The sequence below is a fragment of the Raphanus sativus genome, chromosome 4, assembly GCF_000801105.2.
Source record: "Raphanus sativus cultivar WK10039 chromosome 4, ASM80110v3, whole genome shotgun sequence".
Classification (NCBI taxonomy): Eukaryota; Viridiplantae; Streptophyta; class Magnoliopsida; order Brassicales; family Brassicaceae; genus Raphanus; species Raphanus sativus.
This window is the reverse complement of record NC_079514.1, coordinates 8,793,976-8,807,762: the sequence shown is the minus strand read 5'-3', so window position 1 is coordinate 8,807,762 and position 13,787 is coordinate 8,793,976. Positions and strand designations below refer to the sequence as shown.

Here is a 13,787-nt window from a genome sequence, read left to right as displayed (position 1 = left end):
CAGAAGTCAACTGACAATTCTGTATCATTCAAAATTTTGAATAATTTATTTTATTAAAATAGAAACATAATCTATTGATAAATGTTACTTTTACTATGTATTTTATTTATTTAAGAGATTATTATATCAAATTAAATTAATATTAAACATAAATATGATTACAAAAAAATCAAATATAAAAATTAAACTTTTTCATAAAAAAATAAACAAAAAATATATCCAATCTTTTAATTGATAGATTAGCATCTAATTTATTTAATTAATTGTTTTGAAAGCAAACGTGTTTTTTGTGGCATCAAACATCTATTCTATTACTCAATCTTGAAAACAAACGTGTTTTAAGTTATCTATAACTGCTTTTATCATATAATCTCCATAACTGCTTTTTTATGTTACTATTATTTATACAATTTTCAACCTACATAAATAACCATAATCTTTAACCTTTTGAAACCATATAATTTTATTTTTTGATTAAAAATTATCGGTTTAGAAAACTGTTTTCAAATGATGTGTCAAATAAATATATTTGATTATTTGTTGGTTTCAATTCAACATACTACATTATTATATATATAAAGACAGATTTTTTTTTTTTGTTTTTATTGTCAAGTAATTCTAATGCATAGAAAAGTTCCTCAAATCTGTCTTTATATGGTTAAAAGTTCCTCAAATTTGTCTTTATATAAAATTACCAGGTTTTTTATTTGTGTTTGTTGATATATAAACTTTGCTGCAAAGTGTCAACCACATCTTTTTTTCTTAAAAGACCATAGTTCATCATATTTTATATTAATTAAATTAAAAATTTGTCAAATTATTAACACATATATCTCAGTCTATTCCTTAATTTCTTTTATTCATGTTTGAAAGAATTTTCTTTTTAAACAGATATTTTCTTTGATGAGGAACAATTGACCAAAAAATCATATTATCTATTTATATGGTTCTTAAAATGAAATTTTGTCAATTATATTCCTCGGTACATATCTAACAAATTTAAATTTAAATATTAAAATAATATTCTAAAAACATGACTAAATTATCATAATAATAATAATTAATATTTCATTATTTTGTTGATCTTAAATTTTTATCAAAAACATATGACCATAATTTCCCACCTTAAATATCATTTCAAAATATTTTGGATATTATGAATTGCATGCAAACAAAATTATGTAGTTCTCGTATAAGGAACATTTTGTGTAAGCATGTTGATTGTTCATTTTAATTTGTAAGCATAGTATATCAATCTGGTCGTCCACCTAAATATAGTTTGACGAAGAAAGTGTCCACAACCACAACTATAATAGTAAATCTAGATCATAGCAAATAGCCTTCGAAACTTTAGCAAATCTCTTTTACCATTCTTCCATGACCATAAATATATAGAAATCTATCGGACCATTTTTCGTTTTAATAGCTAAATTTAGACTTTATAAACATCTATATAATTCACTTCTCACAGAAAAGACAATCATCGAAAACAAAAAAAAAACAAAAAAAAAAGATAATAATCTCATCTTCATTTCTCTTCTTCAAAAATAAAAATGGCAAAAAATTCATTAGCCATATATCTAATGTTACTAATTGCATTGAGCACTGTTTATGAAACACAGGGGACATTCTCATTACCTCTTTACTTGAAGCACTCTTTTTAATGAATTATTGTATACATATTTAAAATATTTTAATTATTCTAAAAAAATCAAATAGATATTCCTATAGTTTCTCTGATTTACAGCTGAACAAAATATTTTCATATCTTTTTAGTTACAATATAAATATATATTTCATTTTTTCATCAAAACAAACATTATAAAATATGTAATTACTTTTGTATTTATTTAAAATATAAATTTATATTTTCCACTTAATAAAACCTTTTAACTATTTAATTAATTTCGTAATTTTAAATATAAATCTGTATTTCATTTTTACTATAATAAACCTTTTAATTATCTAATTAATTATGTAATCATATTGAACTCATGTACTAATTTGTATTAACTTTGTGATATTAATTTAACTATTTTTAATTAAATATTTGATCTCGAAAATTTAAGATGTGTTAATTCGGAATTTTGTATGCACTGTTGAAAATATGCTATCAATATAAATGATCGGTCTACAAATGTTATTTTGAAAATACATTTAGTTTATGTTATTAAATATAGTAGCATGTTTAATTTTATATTTCAATAATAATAATAGAAATATATGACTGATTTTTTTTACAAAAAATTAATCAAATTCATTTTTATGTAGACCATATTCATATACAGTACTATTCATTAATGTAATAGTTTTTGTTTCTTTTATCATGTGCAATTTTAAAAGTGTAATAGGTATGGTACCAATTAATATTATTAACTGGTATGGTACCAATTAATGTCATTAATAAAAATGACATATGAATGATTAAAAAAAAAAAATTCATGAAATTTTTTATTTTTAGTGTGTTTATTATCAAATGTAGTTGTATATTTAAGTGTTAATTATATAACGTGATCTATGATAGATGAATAATTGCGAATAAAAGTTTTAACATTGAAAAATTCACTGTAAATAATTCAAGATTTTCGTGGTAAAAAATCTAAATCACCAGTAGACAATATAAGAAACCTCAAAAAACATAGATAAGTAAGAGAAATTTAGATTTAAAAGGAAAAAAACAAACACAATGCATTACAATTTCCGGTTTAATAATTTAAATGAAGCGGACATTTTATAAATTGCACTTATCTAGGTTATTCAGTCAAATATTTAATTCATACAAATAATTCGGTTAACGTATATGTATGACCAAAACTTAAAATACAATCACAATCTCAGGTAAATTAATATCTAAGTTAATATTAAAGTGAACAGAATTTGTCATACATATCACATAATATAAGGTTTTAGTTAATGTTCATGTTTTAATAAGAAAGATATCAATAATAATTTGAAACAATAAATTAAATTACTACATGTAAACTATAAAATTGTTGTGTTTGAAAATATTATATTAAACTATTAGTAATATGATAAATATTAAAATCACATACCACTGATCATGTAAATCAAATATTTATATGTATATAATGTGAATAATTATTTACTCGGTTGTGCTGATCAAGATCTAGTAATCCTATTAATAAAGATTTTAAAGTCTACTTGTTTCTCAGTCGACTACCTTCGACGGTAGTTATGGTTCATTTTTTTATAATCAGCAAGACCTCTATGCTCGTTACTACTATTGGAACTTGGGACTAAGGAGAGTGTATAAAACAAGGCCAGAACAACTTTATTCACTGTGAAAATTTAAATAAAAAGCAATGCAATCTAAATGTCCGTCCCCATAAACTGATTTTAAGACTAGCATAATATATTAATCGCTAGATTCATAATCAATCACGGAACCCCGAACTCGTCGCTGCCCGCGTCCTAACACTTGTGATGGTGGCTCATATAACACAGGAACGTTCTGTGGTATGCTCATCTCCGGCGAGTGTCCAGAGATGCACATCGAACCAGAACCATCTTGTTGCCAGTACACTTCCACCATCATTCCTCTAGGATTCTCCGCGTTTTCAGTTCCTGGTATACCTACAAATCTTGCTCCAACAGGTATCTGTACATACATAGAGTTTGTATCCATTAAACTACAACATGTGAAACGTGAATTTTTTTTGGTGGAATGTCGTAGATGATTTACCTCGACCAAGATGCCTGATTCTTCTAACTCGAGAGTAACCAAGGTTCCTTCAGCTGTTGCACTTTCTAGTTCAGCCCGTCTTGCGATGTTCAGAAACACTTCTTCAAGAGTTGCAAGCCCTAGCTGTATGTCCGAGATTCCAAATTCAGATTCTCTGTGTTGTAGCTCTTCAAAAAAATCCTGTCAAATTGAGAAACGATGATGAACATCATAGACGAAAATCGAAGAGTTTTAAAGTTAGTTACCGCCAAAAGTTTCTCTTTGTCGTGGGGGATAACAAAAGTCATGAAAGCTTTTTTCTCTTCTATTGGCTCAACTTTCAGTTGCTGCAAGAAAGATATTGTTCCAGGCTCAGAGGCACTACCTACTTCAACAATTGCCGGTAAAAAAAAACAAAAAAACTTTGGCCTGAGTGTACACATACATTTTTGAAGAATTTTTTAAGTGGCTCAGGTGAGGTTCCAGCACCGTCGTTTTTGTTTTCAAGGAAGCTAACTGTAGTGATGAAACCCGTGCCGAAGCGAGATTTTAACCTGATGGAGGTTCCAATGCAGCGGAGCCTGCCTTTAGCCATGATCCCTATTCTATCACCTAAAATATCAGCTTCTTCCATAGAATGTGTTGTTAGTATGATGGCACGGCCTTTCTTTGATTCCTGTATAATGTCCCACACATGTCTCCTTGTGATAGGGTCCATACCAGTAGTCTACAATCCAAAAATATGTGTTACTGTGTGTGTGTGTGTGTTTATGTATAAACACATACTGTAAGTATGTGTTACAGAGGAAAGTATTAAGTTGCATGGCATACATACCGGTTCATCTAGAAAGACCAGCTTGGGATCACCAATGAGTGCAATTGCAACACTGAGTCTACGTTTCATTCCACCACTGTAGCTTCCTGCTCTAAATTTAGCTGCTCCTGTCAGCTTTACATCTGCAAGTAACTTCTCTGCAATCTGTTTAACCAGAAAGAAAAATCTTTAAGAAAAAAAAAAAAAAAAAGAGGGGAAGATAAAATCAGTTACCATTTGTAAAATACATGAATAACATACCGGTTTGATAGATGCAGGTGGCAACCCTTTGATGCTAGCAAAGAGGTGGAGGTGTTCTTCACTTGACAAAGCATCCCAAAGGATATCAAACTGATAAAAAAAATAAGAGTGATGATGAAACAAATCATTTAAGCAGAACATAAAGATCATTGTGTAAGAAAAAGAGAAGACAATGCAGGGAGAAGTTGACTTTACCTGAGGACAAACTCCAATCATTTTACGAATGTTGGACATACCAACAGAGCTTCTTATGGAATCTCCATAGATAAGAGCTGTTTTAAGTCAATCAAATTGAACTTATTAACTAGTATTAAAATGGAAACTAGCTTCTTGTCAAAGAGATCCTTACCATCCCCACCAGTAACTGGATTTATACCAGTCAGACAGCTGATAGTAGTTGTCTTCCCTGCACCATTGGGTCCAAGAAGACAGAACAACTGGTCTTTGGCTATATTCATCCACAAACCCTAAACATATTTCATGAGCCAAAAAGAAATGTAATAATACATTAGAAACCATAGCAGACAACTAATGAGCACTAGGATTGTTGATGTCTTGGCGCCTTTGAACACACACTAACTTCCGCAACAAGAATAATTGATTTACCTTTACAGCATGAAAAGGGGATGTTTTGGTACATTTGCAACAACCAAGCTTTGTCGTGCCAGGATATGTCTTTGCAAGACCATGAATCTCAACAGCAATGTTAGGATCAACTATCCCACCGCTTGCTTGTTGTCTAACTAGTGTCTCCTCTTCAAGCACATCTTGGTCCTCTGGTGATAAATGCTCTACAGGTGGAACTGAGCCAAAGCAGCTACAAATGCTCCCTTCTGAAAAAAGTATTACATAGGAACATCTTTTGGCTTTACACTTCCGAAACACACAATTTGTTTTTTTTTTTTTGGTCAAATGAAACACACACAATCTTTTCTATAAAATCAAGAGACAAAGAAATACCTTTCACTTTGTTGCCCTCTTTGCTAGTCCAATAACTAGGCTTTAGAAAGTAGAAGATTGTTTTTCTTACACCAGAGGCATTGGGGATGATATTGTCAAAGTAGATAGCCAAAACAAACCAGAAAAAGAATGTCCCCACAAGCCATATGTAGATTTTATTCTGCACAAAAAGACTCAAATGAGAGACAAGACAAACAACAACAACAAGGTGAGATCTGTTGTCGAAAAAGTTGGCATACCATTGTAAGAAAGCAGGTGGCGTCATCCCCTGAGCATACATCTCTTTTACTCCAACTAATTCCAGGGCTTCCGGGAACTGATGTCGCTTCGATAAGCAGCTGCAACCCAGCAGAAAAGGTATTGGGTGGAAAGAATGACCAAATCACCCGGCGGGTAAGGGAATATGTGCTTGAATAAGGGAATCCACCAGAAGCTACAGTCTGCAGTCAGAACTATAACGAGTAAGAATCCAACAAATCTCAGCTAGTGTTTTAGCTAAAGAGAGGCCACACACCTGTGTGATAAAGCCAATGAGAAAAACAAGGAAACCAACGGTTGTTGCTGAAGATGATTTGCTAATGAAAGATGACAGCACGAACGCTAGGCTAATCTAGCAACACAAATGACATAGATAAGTTTATGTATTATCCAAGAAAAATCAATGGAAAATAATTAAGAATGGATGAGGATCTTTAATTACCATATTAAACTGAAAAAGCAAGAAAAGTAGGAAGACAACAAAGAAACTGTTCTTCAAGAAAAAATCGAATTGGAACATCATTCCAAAGAGGACTAAGAAGAGTGATGATACAAATGTAAGGATGCCTTCCCATATGAGCCATGATAACCAATAAGCTGTATCGTAAACTCCCATCATTGTCATTGCCTGTTGGAAAAAAGAAAAAAAAAAACATTATTGAACACAATCTAATATAAAATACACAATGGTAAACAATCTTAAAGTGAAGTATTAGACCTGGCGAAGTTTAAGCTCTTTCTCGGTAGCTAGAGAACCGAGTTGGAGAACAAAACCAAACATGGAGAAAGCAAGAAAGAACACTGGTCCCATAAGATTCAGTGGAGAGATAGTTACTTCTTTAGCAACAGCTGGTCGTGCAAACTCTTTAAATCCAAAACTCCAACCAAACTTTGGATCTAATAATGCATATACAAAATACATTTAAATCTCCACGTAGAACATATGAATCCCAAATCAAAGATTTTCAAGATAGATGTTACCTCCAATTAAAGACCTTGCGATCTCACGCTCTGCAGCGATTTGAAGAGGGACAAGAAACTTAAACGTTGGATCTTCAGTCCGACCACGTTTTGTAGCCGAAGAAGAGTTTGTCTGAACTCCATAGCTGATCACTGTAGCGTTCCTTTCCGTAAAATGCAAAGCTCCTGGGGCATGCAAAGGATGTGACGTAAACCATGCATCTACCTCCTTGGGTCCTTTGAATGATTGAACCTGAAAAACACACACACACACAAGAGAAACATTTCAGAAACAAACATTAAAACAAAAAAAAAAGAACCAAACATAAGAAAAAAGAAACTAACCTTGTTGGTCGGAATAGGTCTTCCTGGATTGTTCGCCATAATAGCAGAGACGATGTTGGACACTCGTCGGCTCTGGTTCCCACTCCACACGAAGTCGTAGCATGGAAGCTTCGCGTAGAACTTATCCTCACAAGGCGGAATCGGAGGCGAAGCTAATGCCTTAGGATCGGTGATATTTACGTGCGCCAACGAGGTTACCTCGCTCGCCTTCGTCGCTTCTTGGATACAGAAGATGAGAAAGATGAAGAAGAACGAAGAGAAGAGATGGAGACACGTGGCGCTCTTGTTTCGCCATGAGAGCAGTAGATTCTTTTTGAACAACGCTGTGAACTGCTGATACAGAAGCGGCACACCTTCTCTCAAAGTCATGGTCAGAGGACGAAGACGATTGGACTATTTTCTTTTATTTTTATTGTCTTTTTTTTTTAATAAATTATGATAAATTACTAAGTAACGCGTATGAAAGAAAAGAGTAACCATTTATAAAGACATACGTTATAAAACTCTCATTTATTAACAAAATTACAAAAAGAATCTTCCTACTTGTTAACAGCTATCAATGTATAATCAAATCTATTATATTTTGAATTTTGAGATAAATATTATCTTCCTATTTTGTATCATCAATCCATAATTTTAACACGGTTTTCTAAATTCGGAATACAATGTATGTAATTATATTTCTCATATTTTTTCCGTCTCTACACTAAAGTTGTTTCCGGGTTACCCTTTGTTTGATATGTTTGGCAACTAATCTTCTTTTAGTGGAAAGGTGATCAAAGATTAGCAACATTGTTACATTGTATTCAACCAAACTTTAACACAATATGTTACTAATGTTTTACTAATGGATTGTTATTATTGATTAATTATGATTTGATTTATTAATATATATTTCCTCTTTCTCTTATTTCTTTCCCATTAAAGGCTGATTAGTTCCCACATTAACGTCAAAAAACTAGGCGATATTTTTTTTGTAAAATAAAACTAGGCGATATTGAGTCCTAGAAAAACAAAAACGTTCGGTGAAAAATAAACTGAGGAAGAAAGGACAAAACAAAAGCTTCTTTCTTTCATCAATGGCGGATCATGGTCAAGCCAGTTTCTGGACTCAGGCAAACGCGTTACTTAGGAAAAACTTAACTTACCAGGTAATGTTTTGTACATGTGATGTGTCTACGGGGTTGGGTGGAAAACATGATCCTTGTCCTCCACGATGTAATATTGTCAATCTTTTTCTTTTGGTACAGAGGAAACACATATGGACGAATGTTAGACTCGTTCTGGTTCCACTCTTCCTTTGCTTACTTCTCCTGTCGATTCAACTCTTGATCGAGGCTCTGATGAACAAAGTCTCGGATATGACTAAATGTGGAAGCAAAGATGCTTCGAATGGAGATTATTGTCCCATCCCAAACCCTCCATTGTTGCCTCCCATGTTGCATATTCCAGAACCTGAATCTCGTGCTGTTAAAGCTGGTTTCTTACCCTACAGTAAAGACCTTCCTGACTTGTCCTGCAGAAAAACAAGAACTTGCCCTGTAACTATGCTTCTTACTGGGAACAACCAGTCTCTTGGTAAAGGTATATAGGCTTATTATCATTGTTACTCTTCCTTCTTTCATATATATACATACTTATTACATGCATGTGTGTTTCTTCCAGCGTTGTCCGGGACTATGTTTGGTGGTTCTTTTGCAGTGAATACCTCCGACCTCTTGCCTAGTTTAGCTGATAATGTCTTGGTATGTTTGCTTTTTTTTTTCTTTTCGTTGGAGAAAAAAAAAGTGAAACACATGTATCTCTGTTTCTTACTAAAAGGTCAATGAGATTTTAGGGTACAACAATAGGAGCAGGGATGGACAGTTTCACGGATCCAGCGATTACCTCAGTTCTCCCCATCTACAGCATCCAACCTCAGTGCAATGCAAACTCTACATGGCCACTCTCATTAGGAAAAAACCGTACAGGTAACTTAGTTATATGAGTGCTCTTGAAGATTTAACAAAGAATGATAGGATAAAAATGAAAAAAAAAAAAATGAGAAAAGCAATGAGTAACTTAGTGGTTTGTGTCAAAAAAATATATACCAGAGGTGAAGTGTGTTCAAGGTTTCTGCCTTTGGAGAAATACATCTGCAGAGGTCAATGAGGAGATTTTCAAGGGTAGTTGGAGGGGAAATCCTGAGCGGATGACAAATGAGATTGCTGCAGGTTTTTTTTTTTGTTAAAATCTTTTCTATTTGTTTATATAAGTTATCTATATCTTGACTGTTGATGTATATATTGTTGCTTTTTAGCGTATGATCTCTTGAGTACGGATGGAAAAAACTTGGATGTGAACATCTGGTATAATGCGACATATTACAGTGACGGTCCTCAAAACAAACCTTTGGTCCGAGTTCCTCGCTTGATCAGTCTGGTATGAACTTAGGTCTTTGGTATATGCTATTTTCTTTATATGTTTCATTAACTGAATGTACCGGTCGCAGGTATCAAGTGCTTATTTAAAGTTTCTGAAAGGCCCTGGGACAAAGATACTATTCGAGTTTGTCAAAGAAGTTCCTAAGCACTCTACTAAAAGCAATCCAGATGTTGCATCCTTGTTTGGTCCGCTGTTCTTCACTTGGGTTGTTCTTCTTCTGTTCCCTGTAAGTTATATATTATTACTACAGATGAATACTTACAAAAGTACTAAACTCCACAACATATTACTAATCATCCCAGTGTAATTTTTGCAGGTGATTGTGACATCATTGGTGTATGAGAAACAACAACGTCTAAGAATTATAATGAAAATGCATGGCCTAGGTGATGGTCCATATTGGTTGATTTCATATGCCTATTTTCTCACCATATCCGTGTTGTACATTCTTTCTTTGGTGAGCTTTGGGTCAGTGATAGGACTCAACTACTTCCGGCTCAATTCATATAGCGTCCAGTTCGTTTTCTACTTTATCTACTTAAATCTGCAAATCGCCATTGCCTTTCTAGTCTCTTCATTGTTCTCAAAGGTTAAGACTGTTACAGGTAATAAATAACAACTTATCACATTTTTTTTGAATCTTCTCCTCAAAAGAGTAAAAAAATTCAACTGTCTTCTTGGCTTTTTAAATGTTAGTTGTTGCTTACATTATGGTGTTTGGAACTGGGCTCTTGGGAAACTTTCTCTTCGCACAGCTACTTGAATCTCCCTCATTCCCCGGTAAGTTAAAACTATAAACCAATACACATGTCTATGACCACTTGTTAACTAGTATTAATTTTTACCTAAAACAGAGAAATGGATTATGGTCTTGGAGTTGTTTCCTGGATTTTCATTATTCAGAGGGTTGTATGAGTTTGCACAAGCTGCCTTCCATGGAAACGGGATGAAATGGGGGGACCTCAACGAAAGTGGAATGGATAAAGTTTTCTACATCATGTTAGTGGAATGGTTTGTGACTCTCACTCTGGCCTACTTTGCCGATCAGGTTCTTGCGTCAGGGAAAAGCCCTTGCTTTTTCATCAAGAAAACTACTACTTCCCTACCAGACCCTAGTGCACAGAGTCAAAGCTCTGACAACGTCCTCATTGACATGGAAAAAGCAGATGTCACTCATGAGGTATGTAAACGAAATTTGTTATTGTTCTTTTTATTTTCAAGTCGTTCTGATAAAAAAAAAAGAAGGTGGAACTAATCAGAGGGAGAAAGTGGAGCTAGTGAGGATAGAAGGGAGCACAGGGCACGCGATTGTATGTGACAACCTGAAGAAGGTGTATCAAGGTAGAGATGGTAACCCTCCAAAAATAGCAGTAAGAGGGATGTATCTCGACGTGCCTTCAGGGGAATGTTTTGGCATGCTTGGACCTAATGGTGCTGGCAAAACCTCTTTCATCAATATGGTCAGTTCCACAAAAAAAAAAAAAAAAGAGACCAATGTTCTTACACTGATGAATAACGTTTCAGACTGTTATAAGTTTTGTAATTTTTTTTCTCTGTTGTGTTTAGATGACTGGCCTCTTGAAACCGACATCTGGAACTGCGTTGGTTCAAGGTTGGGACATATGCAAGGATATGAACAAAGTCTACACTAGCATGGGCATATGCCCACAGCACGAGTAAATACTCTTCAACAATACTTATTGCATGTTTCTTTCATTACCAAGAAAATAAGGAACAGCTTTGTTTTGATGTCGTCAGCTTGCTTTGGGAGACACTAACAGGAAGAGAACATCTTCTCTTTTACGGGAGACTCAAGAACATCAAGGGCCGTGCTTTAAAGCAAGTAGGTTTTAAACACTTTTATTATTTATTATCTCATATGTTATTACTCCACCAAGAAAATGCTAATTTTTATAGATGTACGTATGATTATATTTTTCAAGGCTGTGGAAGAGTCTCTCAAAAGCGTCAGCCTCTTCGATGGAGGAGTTGCTGACAAACCTGCTGGAAAATACAGCGGAGGTATGAAACGACGACTTAGTGTGGCCATTTCGCTTATTGGGAACCCAAAGGTACATCTCTTGGTCTCTTGTTTGTTAGAAATATAGCTCAAAATTAACTCCATTTTTCTGATATGTTAAAAGGTGGTGTACATGGATGAGCCTAGCACTGGACTTGATCCAGCCTCAAGAAAAAACTTATGGACCGTGATCGAGCGTGCAAAACAAAACACGGCCATAATCCTCACAAGTAAATCAATCTCTCTCTATTCTAAAGGGTTCTGCAGACTAATACTACCAGATAAGAAAGTGATGGATAGTTTTTTAACCTAGCTTGCCCCTCACGTTTTTTACAGCTCATTCAATGGAAGAAGCAGAGGTTCTCTGCGACAGATTAGGGATTTTTGTTGACGGAGGCTTGCAGTGCATAGGAAACCCTAAAGAGCTAAAGGGAAGGTACGGTGGATCGTATGTCTTCACGATGACGACCTCATCAGAACACGAGGAGGTAGTAGAGAGAATGGTTCAACGCATTTCACCAAACGCCAAGAAAGTGTATCATCTCTCAGGAACGCAGAAGTTCGAGATCCCTAAGCAAGAAGTCATGATTTCGGATCTGTTTTTAATGGTGGAGAGTGCCAAAAGCAAGTTCACAGTTTTCGCTTGGGGGCTCGCCGACACAACTCTCGAAGACGTCTTCTTCAAGGTTGCTACGAGTGCTCAAGCTTCCTTGTCTTAATCTTCGTATGATCCAACCCCTATTTAAGCGGGTCTCAAATTAGGGCTTTTTATTATCGAATCCGATGTCTTGTGGAACACGTTAGTTCTTAAAAGTCATAAACTCTGGTTTGATTTTAATAACATTGTGAAAAAAAGAAAAAGAAAAAACAACTTAGAGCTCATCACGGTCCGTAACTAACGACCTCGTGATGTTCACCATACGTTCTTGATCGATCCCGAACACGCCTCCAATGTTCACGACGCCAGGGTTCTGGCTATTGTAAAACGAGAGAGCGGTGGCTCGTTCGAAGCCACCGCTCAAGCAGAAATGAAGCAAGCCTTTAGGGAAGACGAAGACATCGCCTTTCCGCAGAACCGTCTGAAAAATCTTGTCGTTGGTATCGACAAATCCGGCGAACACGACTCCACTGGCCACAAAGAGCAACTCGGATGACCTCGGATGCGAATGGAGCGGCACGGATCCGTCCCTTTCGAGGTCAGTGCGTGAGACAGAGAGGCCGAGAGTGTTGAGACCTGGAAACTCTGATGCAGTGAGCATCGTCACGTTCGACTGGAGATAATTGTCTGTGTCTCCAGCTACAGTAAGTTTGGTGGACTTGAAATCCTGAGCGTTGACCTGGGTTGGGTTCTTGCAAGGATAGCCGTTGATGAAAAAGATGCTCTGTTCTCCCGGAGCCGTTGGACAAGTGTCTTGCATATTGTCTAAATCCGCAGAGACAGTTAAGAAGATTGCACAAAACAAGATCAAGTAGAAGAGTTTCATCACTGTGAATAGGTATGAAGAGTACATATATAACTTGTTAATATTCACATATATATATATGGAAACTAAAAAGTGAAGCCAAAAAAAAAAACAATATGTTGCTAGGCGATATGTGGCTTAGAGTTGAGTACACTACTTGGTGGCTTTTTGAGTAAGATTATGTTCTAAGATGAAAATCGCTTCTAAGTAATTCACTAATGTTCCAACTTACTGATGTTGACATTATTACTTCTTCAAGCTCTAATTCTAATTTGGTTACCTGAAATATGCAATTTAGCTTTGCTATAACTGGAAACCAGACAAAAGCTTAATAGGCTTAGCAATCTTTCTTGGAGACTTCGTTATTCCTCAAATGAAAAGTACAGCACAGTGTTCTGGTTCAGTTTGGTTCGGTTGGAGTACATAATTTGAAATGAGTCAGACCATTTCAGACCGGGAAGTATAGGTTTCATGTCTGTTTGTCCGAGCTCTCAAGTCTCAACTATATCTTGGTCAAAGGGACACACTAACCTAGTGCACCCAACACCATTTCCATCAAGAACATGAGTAAAATCCACCAGCTTTATGTGCGCCCGCTCA

General features: G+C 35.0%; 3 protein-coding genes across 6 annotated transcripts; 1 reads left to right on the top strand and 2 right to left on the bottom strand.

Annotated features, from left to right (window-relative positions):
* Nucleotides 1-3,354: 3,354 nt before the first annotated feature.
* On the bottom strand, nt 3,355-7,649 carry LOC108853186 (ABC transporter A family member 9). 3 transcript variants are annotated; one of them, XM_057007662.1, is made up of 16 exons: nt 7,281-7,649; nt 6,957-7,188; nt 6,694-6,872; nt 6,418-6,603; nt 6,232-6,327; nt 5,957-6,157; nt 5,718-5,877; nt 5,364-5,590; nt 5,107-5,224; nt 4,953-5,029; nt 4,731-4,847; nt 4,518-4,631; nt 4,128-4,409; nt 3,949-4,029; nt 3,704-3,883; nt 3,355-3,619 (listed from the first exon to the last, which is right to left on the bottom strand). In XM_057007662.1, the coding sequence occupies exons 1-16, from the start codon at nt 7,647-7,649 to the stop codon at nt 3,377-3,379; spliced, it is 2,862 nt and encodes a 953-aa protein (XP_056863642.1). In that variant the 3' UTR covers nt 3,355-3,376. The 3 variants fall into 3 exon arrangements, with proteins under 3 accessions (XP_056863642.1, XP_018482136.2, XP_018482137.2); XM_018626634.2 differs by having other exon boundaries at nt 4,518-4,661; nt 4,758-4,847; XM_018626635.2 differs by having other exon boundaries at nt 4,518-4,661; nt 4,758-4,847; nt 5,364-5,560.
* Nucleotides 7,650-8,945: 1,296 nt separating this feature from the next.
* LOC108852680 (ABC transporter A family member 10) lies at nt 8,946-12,582 on the top strand. Of its 2 annotated transcripts, none has more exons than XM_057006864.1 (14): nt 8,946-9,025; nt 9,118-9,244; nt 9,356-9,493; nt 9,580-9,701; nt 9,772-9,930; nt 10,021-10,309; nt 10,401-10,484; nt 10,559-10,884; nt 10,964-11,164; nt 11,271-11,380; nt 11,463-11,547; nt 11,648-11,776; nt 11,849-11,954; nt 12,061-12,582. In XM_057006864.1, the coding sequence occupies exons 1-14, from the start codon at nt 8,960-8,962 to the stop codon at nt 12,441-12,443; spliced, it is 2,325 nt and encodes a 774-aa protein (XP_056862844.1). In that variant the 5' UTR covers nt 8,946-8,959; the 3' UTR covers nt 12,444-12,582. The 2 variants fall into 2 exon arrangements, with proteins under 2 accessions (XP_056862844.1, XP_018481680.2); XM_018626178.2 differs by having other exon boundaries at nt 9,118-9,250; nt 9,374-9,493.
* Nucleotides 12,478-13,215, bottom strand: LOC108852609 (germin-like protein subfamily 3 member 4). The gene has a single exon (XM_018626111.2). It carries the CDS (start codon nt 13,206-13,208, stop codon nt 12,597-12,599), a length of 612 nt encoding a protein of 203 aa, XP_018481613.1. The 5' UTR covers nt 13,209-13,215; the 3' UTR covers nt 12,478-12,596.
* Nucleotides 13,216-13,787: the final 572 nt, after the last annotated feature.